The 13,132-nt window shown below is 35.1% G+C and overlaps 1 protein-coding gene across 2 annotated transcripts in view; it reads right to left on the bottom strand.

Moving 5' to 3' along the window:
• The window catches only part of GBE1 (1,4-alpha-glucan branching enzyme 1), a 134,217-nt gene that overhangs the window by 73,016 nt on the left and 48,069 nt on the right, over nucleotides 1–13,132 (bottom strand). For both annotated transcript variants that reach the window (XM_026664094.2, XM_026664095.2), the window contains exon 3: nucleotides 10,087–10,202. In XM_026664094.2, the coding sequence (XP_026519879.1) occupies nucleotides 10,087–10,202 (116 nt within the window). The remainder of the gene's footprint in view (nucleotides 1–10,086; nucleotides 10,203–13,132) is intronic.

Below are 13,132 nucleotides of genomic sequence, written 5' to 3'. Positions count from 1 at the left end.
AAGATGTACTTCTTTCTTATTATATCTACAAAATGATTTTAGGATAGATTTGGGATGATAATATGAACTGTTATAAAATAAACTAAGTAAATTATGGTTATCTTGTAAAACATGAATGAATAAAAGTATAGTCAAATGATTAATAATGATACTAAGGTATTTAATTTTTGATTGACAATATGAGATTATATGTAATGTAATTGTAATTAAAGACTACGAAATGGAAGCACAAAACAATTTGTAAACCAACCGGCACGCTGTATGTACACCTATGGAAGATAGCTTGATGTTTTTATGTTTTGTTTGTTTATGTTTGTTTTTAAAAACCAATAAAACAATTTTTTTAAAAAAGGTAGGAAGTCATTTCCTATATATTTCTTTTCTACATTCTTTCTCTTTTTTCCCTGTACTTTTATTATTCTTTTTTCCCCTTATCCTAATTATTTATTTATAATTTATAGCCAAATTGTTTTCATATTAGAAGGTAGGAGAGCACTTTTGTTCAGAATTCTTTTGTATGAATGAAGTCAGAAATACTGAGTCTGGTTTGCATTTGAATGACGAGTTGTCATTTTTTTCAATTCAATAATTTATGCCTAATTTAGTTGTCTGCTTTTTGTATTTCTATTAATTTTTTCTTAATATATTTTATTAAGAATGTTATTTATAATAGTAAAATCCAATACAAGCTTGACTCATACTGTAACTTGACACATACTGAATAAAAAGAATATAAAATATTGGTGTTTTTTTTACAACAGAAAAAAACCTCAGGAGGAGTGATATAAAGGTGTGTCTGTCCATAGCTTTGTGGTTTTAGTTTTTTATCTGTTTCCTGCTTTTTCTTTTTTTGCATAAAATCTATTGTATCACTGAAATACCAGCTTAATGGAATATTATAAATTGCAGAGATAATCATATATATATGATTATACAGAAGCCTGATGATGGCAGATGAGATTCTGCTGAAACGTTGCTACAACTTTAAAAGAACTACAATGACGTGGGAAAATACCCGAACCAAGCCGAACACCATACATGTAAGTACCCGCAAAAACTTAAGAAAACATATATATATATATATATATATATATATATATATATATCTATATATATGTCTTATATAGGTTTCTTGTAAATAGCTAGCCTCTAAGATTTGCACATTTACAGATGAAACTTGAAAAATTAGAATATCGTGCAAAAGTTCATTTATTTCAGTAATGCAACTTAAAAGGTGAACCTAATATATGAGATAGACACCTTAAAAGCAAGATAGTTCAAGCTGTGATGTATACTAGCTTCAGTGCTCCTCCTCCTCCTCCTTCTCTACTTTTCTGGTGCAGTTGCTACATTCCATCGCCATCTTTTTACCTTGGTAAGTAGTCTATCAACATTATTGCAAGGATGAAGATAATGAGTCATTGTCACTGTTTTTCTGGTTTTCCTATCCAGGGCTTTTAGTTCTGCTTAGTCTAGTTAACTATATCAGTGATATATCTAATGACTGGAATTGGCCAGGTGTTAATTCCCTTGTCAATTTTAATTACATTGTCAGCATGCAGGATACCCAGATAGTTATAGGGATCATCTTCATCTAGACATCTGATGTTATTGGGCATCTTGATTTTTTCAGTTTTCATTCTGTTTTATTTATGTATTAGATTTATGTGCTACCCCCATGTCATCTAGATGAAAGAGAAAAAAAGAACTCTGGTACCATATGGTACAAAAACAAAGAAAAAAAGACAGCAGTAGGTGTTCCCATCTTCTAATGTGATAACAACATACCATCTGAATGCCACACTTTGTATCATGCCCCTGGTGGAGACTGACTCTGAGGAAGAGGAGGAACAGCCAACAGGGAGTGGGAGTGTGGCTCCAGAGGTGGTGGAGGAGGCTGGGGAAGGGCAGAGGGCGGCTGAGCAGTCAGAGGAGGATCCAGGCCCATCCCCTATCCATCCTAGGTCACGCAGGAAGAAGAGGATCAGGGAAAAGCGAGGTCTACTCAAGAGGAGATTACCATGATCCTCCTAATGGCTTGCAGGTGGGAGCTATGTATATAAGTTTGCAACTGCGCAGTTAGAATTTGCAGGAGTCAATTTAGTGTTCACCTTGAAAGAGGTTTATCTTTGCTGGCGTTCTTCCCATGGACTTTTCTCGGTTATTTTCCTGGAGTTTATGATTAGTTATCTTGGCTTGCTTCGGGACTCTCATCAATGCAGTTTGTTTTGGTTTTCTGTTTGCCTCATTATTTACTTTTGTGACTTTAAACTGTGCCTAATAAAAAAGTGAAGTTAAATTGAAGGCCTTACCGGACTTTAATATATGTTTTGAATTTTGGGTTATTTTGAGAGACTACGGGTCATCACACTTTGGTTTTTTTATCAGATATGATTATTTCATTAATTACACTATTTTTTTAAAAAAAAGAAAACCTATGATTTAAATATTACTATTTATATAAAAGGTAATTTCTTTGAATAACTACACACTTCATGAAAAATTCCTCCTTGATTAAAGTCATATACACTCCTCAAAAAAATAAAGGGAACATTTAAACAACACAATGTAACTCCAAGTCAATCACACTTCTGTGAAATCAAACTGTCCACTTAGGTAGCAACACTGATTGACAATCAATTTCACATGCTGTTGTGCAAATGGAATAGACAACAGGTGGAAAGCATAGGCAGTTAGCAAGACATCCCCAATAAAGGAGTGGTTCTGCAGGTGGTGACCACAGACCACTTCTCAGTTCCTATTCTTTCTGGCTGATGGTTTGGTCACTTTTGAATGCTGGCAGTGCTGTCACTCTAGTGGTAGCATGAGACAGAGTCTACAACCCACACAAGTGGCTTAGGTAGTGCAGCTCATCCAGGATGGCACATCAATGCGAGCTGTGGCAAGAAGGTTTGCTGTGTCTGTCAGCGTAGTGTCCAGAGCATGGAGGGGCTACCAGGAGACAGGCCAGTACACCAGGAGACATGGAGGAGGCTGTAGGAGGGCAACAACCCAGCATCAGGACCGCTACCTCCGCCTTTGTGCAAGGAGGGACAGGAGGAGCACTGCCAGAGCCCTGCAAAATGACCTCCAGAGGGCCACAAATGTGCAGGTGGCTGCTCAAACGGTCAGAAACAGACTCCATGAGTGTGGTATGAGGGCCCGGCGTCCACAGGTGGGGGTTGTGCTTACAGCCCAACACCATGCAGGACGTTTGGCATTTGCCAGAGAACACCAAGATTGGCACATTCGCCACTGGCACCCTGTACTCTTCACAGATGAAAGCAGGTTCACACTGAGCACATGTGACAGACGTGACAGGGTCTGGAGACGCCGTGGAGAACGTTCTGCTGCCTGCAACATCCTCCAGCATGACAGGTTTGGCAGTGGGTCAGTAATGGTGTGGGGTGTCATTTCTTTAGGGGGATGCACAGCCCTCCATGAGCTCGCCAGAGGTAGCCTGACTGCCATTAGGTATCGAGATGAGATCCTCAGACCCCTTGTGAGACCATATGCTGGTGTGGTTGGCCCTGGGTTCCTCCTAATGCAAGACAATGCTAGACCTCATGTGGCTGGAGTGTGTCAGCAGTTCCTGCAAGATGAAGGCCTTGATGCTATGGACTGGCCCGCCCGTTCCCCAGACCTGAATCCAATTGAGCACATCTGGGACATCATGTCTTGCTCCATCCACCAACATCACATTGCACCACAGACTGTCCAGGAGTTGGGGGATGCTTTAGTCCGGGTGTGGGAGGAGATCCCTCAGGAGACCATCCACCACCTCATCAGGAGCATGCCCAGGCATTGTAGGGAGGTCATACAGGCACGTGGAGGCCACACACACTACTGAGCCTCATTTTGACTTGTTTTAAGGACATTACATCAAAGTTGGATCAGCCTGTAGTGTTTTTTTCCACTTTAATTTTGAGTGTAACTCCAAATCCAGACCTCCATGGGTTGCTAAATTTGATTTCCATTGATAATTTTTGTGTGATTTTGTTGTCAGCACATTCAATTATGTAATGAACAAAGTATTTAATAAGAATATTTCATTAATTCAGATCTAGGATGTCTTATTTTTGTGTTCCCTTTATTTTTTTGAGCAGTGTATATGGTTAAATAATCTTATTCCAGTAATACACGGATTTCACTAGGTGCCTACTGAAAACAAGATATATAGATGTATCTTTAAAGCTGCATGTGAGAACTTCTTGTATAATCTTGTCCAATCTCCACATGGTTAACAAAATCCTAGTCTGAATATTAGTAATTTAAAAAGCTGGATAATTGCATTAATGGCACCAATCTTTTTAAAGTCATAATCAATGTTTACATAATCCCTTTACTGCTAATATTCAATGTATATTTACTAAGGGTTAGTTTTTGGTGCTTTAGACAGACAGACAGACAGACAGACACAAAAAGAGAGCTTGTATTAAGTAACAAAGATTTGTCTCTGAAATAAGTCATGCCTTGATTTTCCAAAAGAGGGAGATGTAACTCTATTCATTAAAAAATAAATGGAAGCTTTCTATTTCAAAAAAGCATATAAAATATATTCTAGTGAATGATTAAAAACCAGTATCTTCTCTCATTTTACTTCTGCATTAAATGTCACTTTATGTGTCATTACTGGTCTATTGATTAAAAATACAAATCCAATCCTATAGTATCATCTAGGCTATGTTAACCAAAATGAAAACTCTATTCAAAACTATGAAAAGCAAAATACATATGAATTCATATATCACTAATATGAGATATATCAATCATCATGGCATTAATTAGCAGTGACACAAATTTCAGTTTCTAATACCTTTTAAAGACAAGGGGTAGGTAACAAACTGTCCACCACTATAAAGATTCCAGAACTATCTTCCCTCTTTTTTTCTGCGCCTGCATTCAGAGACTGACAAACCATAAAAAAGGATAGTTCTTTTTTTTCTCAACAAGACTGAAAACAGAAATGGACAAATTCTGTGCACATAAATAGGAACATTTCCTGTCACAGTCTGCTGTTTAGAGGATAGTGAGTTAGAGCTTATTTGGTAAAATCTTTTACTGTATGTAATGAGGTAAAAACATACGGTGTTTGCTTCCAGTATGGCCATTACACTTTTAGAATCATATAAGGTAGGAGCTAGAAAAGATCTTGAAGGTAATTTGTCCAACTCTGTGCATAGTGGATCCCCAACAGATAAACATCCAGTCTCTGCTTAAATTCTTATAGTAAAGGAAAGACACACCCTCCCACCCAAGTCTGTTCCCCTATTGAGCAATCCTAACCACTAAGACTTTTTTAATGAAATATAATGAAATTTATTTTCTTGTCATTTGAAGCCATTGCTGAATATCCTGGAAAAACTCTGTACAATTTTGCCCATCTTCTACATGAGAGTCTTTCAAATATTTGAATATAAGCTACCATATTTCTCAGTAATGTTCTGTTCTCCATGTTAAATATGCATAAGAATTCCAACTGTTCCACACAAGTGCTTCAATCTAAGCCTCTTATCAACTTTGTTGTTCCCGTATAGACAAAAACCTGTTTGTCAGTGTCCTTCTTAAAAGATAATGCTATACTGGGTGCAATACTTAGTGTCTGATCCAACTAATATATAATTTAAATTTACTTCATTTTTTTGCATAGTATTTTTAATCCAAGAAGTAGTAGTGACTTCCCTCCTATGTTTCATCTCCATTTAATTTTCCAGTCAGTGTCTTCCTATTGACTGGAATAATGAAAACTGATCCCCTTGTGTACCCATGCAAAATGATCTTCTTATTCTATATATTCTTCTTCTCAAAAGTTCTACAACCTGATTCAGAAATGAATTATTCTGCTAGAATTGGGAGTCTATACTATTATTATTATTGTTGTTGTTGTTGTTGTTATTGTTATAATATATACATCTAATATTTGAGGGACCACCTCTTCCGGATTGTCTGTCCTCCAGATACAGCAACGCATACTATGGGAGTGAAATTAAGGAGTTTCATTTAGTGGGTCCCTAGGCAGCATGCCTTTTCTACTGTATCCTGTTTTATAGAACATTCTTCCAACTGAACTGAGGCTGACCTCACTCTTTACCTTACTGGGAGTCCCTCTGTTTGTTTTTGAAGGTGTTGGGATCTCAGGGGACTGGCAAAATATTGAGATTCCTGTTGGTTAATTAATTCCTCCTGTTCACCTAATTTATTTATTCTGTTTTAGCTCTTTTTTATAATGTAAAGTTTCTAATATTCATAATATTAACTCGTATATTTTTAAATTTGTTATATGCTGCTCAAAGTCACTTGATTATGAGTCAGACATCTACATAAATATAAATGGAAGGAAGGAAGGAAGGAAGGAAGGAAGGAAGGAAGGAAGGAAGGAAGGAAGGAAGGAAGGAAGGAGGGAATTTAAGTTGTGTTTTCTCTCTTGTATGGTTTTGGCTAGATCTTCATGCTCAGATTTTTAGATCTCTGTAAATATATGCATATGCATATATGTGCATTTCTTTTTGTCCCACTTGCTTTGTTTGAAATCAAAACAATATAAGTCTAGTTTTTCAAGGTGTGCAAAATACAGGTGTGCAGTTGAGGCAGATGGTTTCCATAACAAACATTAACTTGTTTACTTGGTCTATGTGAAAACCTGAGGGTTTGGCTGGGAAATCCATGTTTAATACTATGGACTGAGGCCTGAAGCTCCAAGAGTTAGTTTTACCTTGATAGCACTATGCATGTATTCAATAAACAGTAAGAATTTCAGAAAAGAAATGGTCCTGGGCTTTTATTTGGATACTGAAGGATGTTGACAGATGGATGGATGGATAAATAATTTGACCTTAACAATAATTTGTTCCTATTGTTAAGAGGCATTTTGTGTGTATATGATTAAAGCTGGAAATTTAATTAGAAATTTGGAAAAAAGCATGCAATTGAAGGCATGATTAGCAACATTATTTACATTATTTATTTGATTTGATTTATATAATTTATGATGATTGAAAGATTAAATGTATATCTGTAAAACTAGAATAAATGAATGTAATAGATCTTAAATAAGGTAGTCTTAACCTGTTCTTCATCCAAGAAGAATAGAGAATAGCAATAGAAATGGCACTTAAGACTTATATACCATTTCACAGTGCTTTACAGTTCTAAGTGATTTACTGAGTCAGTATATTGCTCGCAACTATCTGGGCCCTCATTTTACTGATCCCAGAAGGATGAAAAGCTGAGTCAACCTTCAGCCAGTGAAAATTGAACTGCCGAATTGCAGGCAGCCAGCAGTCAAGAGAAGTAGCCTGCAATACTGCATTCTAAACACTGCACCACCCTGGCTCATACACTAAATAACTCACAGCAATCAGCACTACAAAATCTAATAAATCAACAAAATCAATGAGCTAATGTATAAACAAACAAAAAGCAGAAATGCTATTGTGATATTTACACCTATTAAAAAGTTTTCATCTGGCATCAAAAACTAATCAATGTGAATACTAATCTTACATCCAAGAGAGGCGTTATAACAAATTAAACAAACATCTCAATTTGTACGTAAAATGTATAAAACAAAGAGCATCAAAACCACAGATTTTAAAGTGAGAAATATAAAACACAATTTTAAATGTATTCATAATGATACTTAAATTATTGTAAGCTGTACAGTTTACTTTTTCTTCAGGTTAGTTGATGGAAATAATTAATAAAAAGAAAAATATCAAAATATGAAAAAATAAAGGCTTGGCTCAATAACAGTCCACCTAGCTTCTACAAAGATAAATCCTGTCTCATCATCCTTTTAAGAGTTCCTAGACGATGCTAGTAAATATCAAATACTTGGACTTTCCAAAACTTTTTGAGAAAGTTATCACAACACACACACACACACACACACACACACACACAGAGTACATACATATAGTCATGTGAAAAAAGTACATCCTCTTTGAGTTCCATAGTTTTATGTATCACACCTCAAGAGAGCTGTGCATAAACAAATGCCCAGGAATCTCAATAAAATGAAGCAATGTTGTAAAGAAGAATGGGCCAAAATTCCTCCACTATGATGTGACAGACTGATAAAGTCATACAAAAAACAATAATTTCAAGTTATTGCTGCTAAAGATGGTTCTACAAGCTATTGAATTATAAGATAGTTAGTTTTTCACACAGCTTTTTTTTTGTCTTGATTGGAACACAATGTTGCCAGCCAATCAAGACCAAAAAAAAAACAAAAACTACAAAACAGACAGAAGATATTAGAAACACCAATCAAGCAGAACACAGCAAACTCCAAGACCAATAAACACAGACCAAGATTCCCAACCAATCAGGATGAAGAAAAAACCATTCTGGCACAGCAGTAGGCTAGCACCAAATTTAAAACAGAAACAACTGTAAAAGTCTGACTCACAGACGAACACAATACAGAAGCCTGATGATGGCAGATGAGATTCTGCCGAAACGTTGCTACAACTTTAAAAGCACAACTATAATGACGTGGGAAAATACCCGAACAAAGCTGAATACCATACACACACACACACACACACACACACACACACACACACACACAGAGAGAGAGAGAGAGAGAGAGAGAGAGAGAGAGAGAGCTTAGTACTGAATACATTTCAAGAGACACCATATTTTTTTGTAAGTCAATATTTTCTGTCTTGTTTCTTATTAGGATTGTAACTGCACTGATGGTAACAGCAAAGTTCAACTTAATTAGTATGCATTTATAGAAAAAGTTATATCTTTTTAAAAAGATGTTAAAAGAGACATAAAAACACTGGAAAATTATATATTACTGTGGCAAGTGGGCTATAAAGACATTGTAAACTCACTTCAGATTGAGTTGGGCTTAATTTTCACCAGTGCCTCCTTCTTGCAAAAATTATTTCCACATGCAAGAGGGCAGCATTGCAGCACTTCAGACCATTGCACTATCTCTAAATTTCCTGAACAATATCTACAAATCTCTATTCATTTATAAAAAAAAATACTAATATGGCGAAGTTCTCACAAAATTGTGAAAATACATATTTTAGTGTATATTAGATCACCACAATCTCAAATTTCACCCAGTGCTAGCAATAATTTTGTTTGTTTTGCTTTGCTTTGCTCGTCAGTTCTGACTAGAAAGGTAGTCAGCATTTACCATATCTTACATAGTCCTAGAGCAGGGGTGTTAAATTGGAGGCCCTTGGGTCAGATGCATCATGTGCAGGCCACGCTCACCTCAGCTCCACAAAGGAGAAAAACATCGTGAAACATCACATGATGGCAACGTGATGCAACGAGTTTGACACCCATGTCCTAGAGGATCCAAGCCCAAAATAAAATTCAAGGAGAACAATTTGGGAGTTAGAATATGGTAGTGCAGCTTATGTAACAGTTCTGTAACATGGGCTACTCTAGGGGCCCCAGAGACTGCCCATGCTCTATACCAGTTGAAGCATCTGAATGTTCCATGAGGCTTGAATGACTGAGCACAGGAATTCCTGATCCAGGAAAGGCTATAACTGGCATACAATCTGTACTGTGCAATTCTCTCCTAGCTGTGACTGCCAACAGCTTTTCAAGCAGGAGTTGAGAATCTGGGAGAACCCCTGAGTTGTGAACCAGGTCCGTCTAAGGTAATGCAATCCCAACCAGAACTAAATATATTAAATTCCCAGATATTGAAGCTCTACTTATGCAAAGTCATTTGGTCTTGTAGGATTTAGGTAAAGCCTGATGTCTCCTATCAAGGCCCACACAGCCTCCAAGCATCACAAAAGGGCAATGACATCAACACTTGGAATGCTGGGTGAGGAATCCTTTACATTCAGGATTGCTCTAAATTGATCGTTTATATTTATAATAATCTATTTTGTTCATTATATAGTAACATTGGTAATTTATTGTAATTTTGTTTTATATTATTTTAACAACAATCCATAGAGGTGAAGAAAATGGGTTGCAGATCTTATTTGCACTTTGAAATATTAAGTGGTACATAACTGAACACTACAAAATTTCAATTATGAAATTTGACAATAAATTAAATATTAATACTAAAATTAAGTATCATTTTGAAATACGTACCTTCAGTTTGGATCCATGAGATATAGGGTGAAACCCATCTGGTCCAGGTGGGATGAACAATTCCCATTTCCCAAAATCCATTTTCTTATATGGATGGGAAAATGGATTCCAGTTATCTATAATAATAATTAAAAATGAATTAAATGGTAAATATTCATTAAATTGCACAGGTCATATGCAAAAACAGGAACATACAAGTTGACAATGTTTTTTTTCTATACAACTCTTACTTTGGGACTTTTCTGCATATTTGAGGAATTATTTTAATATTTGCAGTGCAGTTCCAAACCAGAACAAGAGTTAAATTTAATTTTAAGCTAAAAGTTAAATTATGAAAAATGAAATAATCCAACTCACAAACCTGTAAATAGTTATTTGGGAAATAAAGAATGTTTTACATTAAATTTTCATACCCTTTCCACATTTTCTACTCTGCCTCTAAAGACCTTGTGCTTCAATTAAAAATCTTTCAGTTTTTAGATAACTTTTGGACCCTAGTTGGGCTGAATGTATAAATCTATCATGTAGCCTGGCAATTAGGGAAGAAAAAGTAGGCGCAAGAAGTCTACATAAAATAGTTACAATTGCTGTCCCAATTCAGAGAGCTTTTGATTTGAGACAAAGAGCTCAAGTGATTTAATCACCTTTAATACGTCAAAAATATAAATGCATAAATAAATAAGTTGCTTGATTAATCTTCTAGCTGTTTGACAAAAGACAGCTCAATTAGTGTCAAAATGAGGTTCCTATGTTTAAATCCTAAGACTCCAGAATCATAGGAACCACTCCAGGAACTGTGACATCTTAGGAATGTCATGTTATACCACTATTGCTACAATCATAATTTTCAAAAAATTAAAGTGATGGATGTTAAATTCTGTATTTAGTTAATAAGAAAGAATCTGTGCAAAAATAATTTACCCATAGCTTTTCAAATAGCTACAATATCAATACCATCTCTTTATTAGGACTTTAGATTACTAATTGCCTCATATTCATGATTTACTAAACTTTTAACAGTGTAATTGTCCAGTTCCAATATTGTGAAGGCGGTAATGCTAGGAGTATCTCTGGGGTGGAGAGCAAAAAAATAGTGTTAGAAGCATTGAGGGCATAAATGTACATGGACTTTCGTTTGATGTTAAATGAGAACAAACGTAAATTGCAGCAAATACCAGTATAGGTAGATTATACAATACAACAAAGAATATGAACTTAAAAATCAGTATATCAAAGATCAATGTAATTATGTTATAGGGAAAAATGAAGTTATTCCAAAATATACATAAATAACTTCCACTCGGCAGATACACCAGGTGGCTTGCTTCATCCAATCTCTCCAGCAAGTTAAGCAAACGGCTCTTATATTTGGACAAAAGATGAAGAGAGTTCTAACTGAGTACAGTCTACAAAATTGCTGATCAGCCCTCATGTTGGACAACCTTAATAATGATCCTTTAAATCTAATTTTAAAAAACCCACTGTAGTTCCAAAGCTAGAGCCCTTTTTGGCATACTTTCCCAATTTCTTTCTTAAGAAGCCTACAATCTCATTAAATCATGAAATGAATGGATATATCTATATCCTTTTTTTTTTGTTGGAAATCCAAATACATTATATTGTTTCATTCATTATATTGTTATAAGTATAAATTCAGATTATTGGTATTCTATTGTTTGGATAACTTAAAAGTATCAGAAATACAGAAAGAGAAAGATATATTATGTCAGATTAATTACAACGTGTTGTTCTTTTGATGCTTTCAAGTCATTTGGGACTCCTGGCAACTGCCTACAGTATTGTGGTCTCTACAGCTTTCTTGGCAAGATTTCAGACCATTGACGGTTTCCTAGGGTTGAGAGAGACTGACTAGTTCAAGGTGCCTAATGTGGGACTAGAACCATTTCCCAGTTTCCAGCCTGATGCCTTAACAATTATACCAAACTAGCTCTATACTAAACTATGTTTCTATACTATATGTGGTACAATAGGAACAGTAACTTTATGCTTTGACCTCTCCATACTCTTCCACGTACAGCAGCTGATATGTCACATATATCACATAGCATAAAGTATAACATTAAAAATAAAGAAATTATAACAGATTATGTCAAATTATTTGTTGCACAATAAAAGGTTTCAATCTTCATAGTTATTTAGTACTGAAGTCTCTTTTTCTTATGAGTATGTAACTGTGTGTATGTGATGCATAAATGTTAATAAAAAGAAAACAATATGAAAAACCAATTTAGCAAAACCACCAATAAATAAAAAGGGAAAAAACTATCAGGGCCCTAAACTTTTGGCAAATTTGCTAATTTTCCATATTGTACATATTGTAGACATTTAAGTCCTCTTAGAAGCCACATTGTAGTTATATTTACAATGCTGTATGACACATTGCATGTATGAGAACTATTCTTGCTTGTACATTTAAATCTGTATTATGTATATATATATATATATATACTATTAGTTTTGACATTGCTGCATACTTTCCAAACTTAAACTCCCAGTCATATATAGATAGCTTATATGCTGTGAAATATATATGATTCTTTAAAAAAAGCAAAAATGGCTAGGCATATGCATAGTTTAAGCACTTTTATAATTACATATAATTGCATACAGAAGTCTAGATATCTTGGCCAAACAGTATGTCTCAATGAATTCCTAATGACCAGATGACATAACGTCTATAGTGATACAGAATTAAACAGAAATAATACCTAGTTGAGGGTATTTATATTCTGGATTCCATTTTTTTTTCCTGTTCTTCCTTGCAGAACTCTTTCAGTTCAGAGATATTCACTGGCTTCCTTACATGCACAAAATATTTGAGATATTTTCAGTCTCCACAAATTTTCAATGATTCAAGGCAGGGAAATGTAAAGGCCATTCAAGCCATCCATGAAGTACTTACATGAAAAAAAAGATGAATGCTACAGAAAATGTTTGAAAAGTGTTATCTGTCCCAAAGGGAATATTAAAAGTATTGACTGAAAAAGAGTTTAATTTTTTCCATCTGACATACTGTTTTCTTTTT

This window comes from Notechis scutatus, chromosome 5 (genome assembly GCF_049901735.1).
Source record: "Notechis scutatus isolate UNSWTSFEM ecotype Mainland chromosome 5, rNotScu1.2, whole genome shotgun sequence".
Classification (NCBI taxonomy): Eukaryota; Metazoa; Chordata; class Lepidosauria; order Squamata; family Elapidae; genus Notechis; species Notechis scutatus.
Note: the sequence above shows the minus strand (reverse complement) of the source record. Positions and strands in the feature narration are given on the sequence as shown.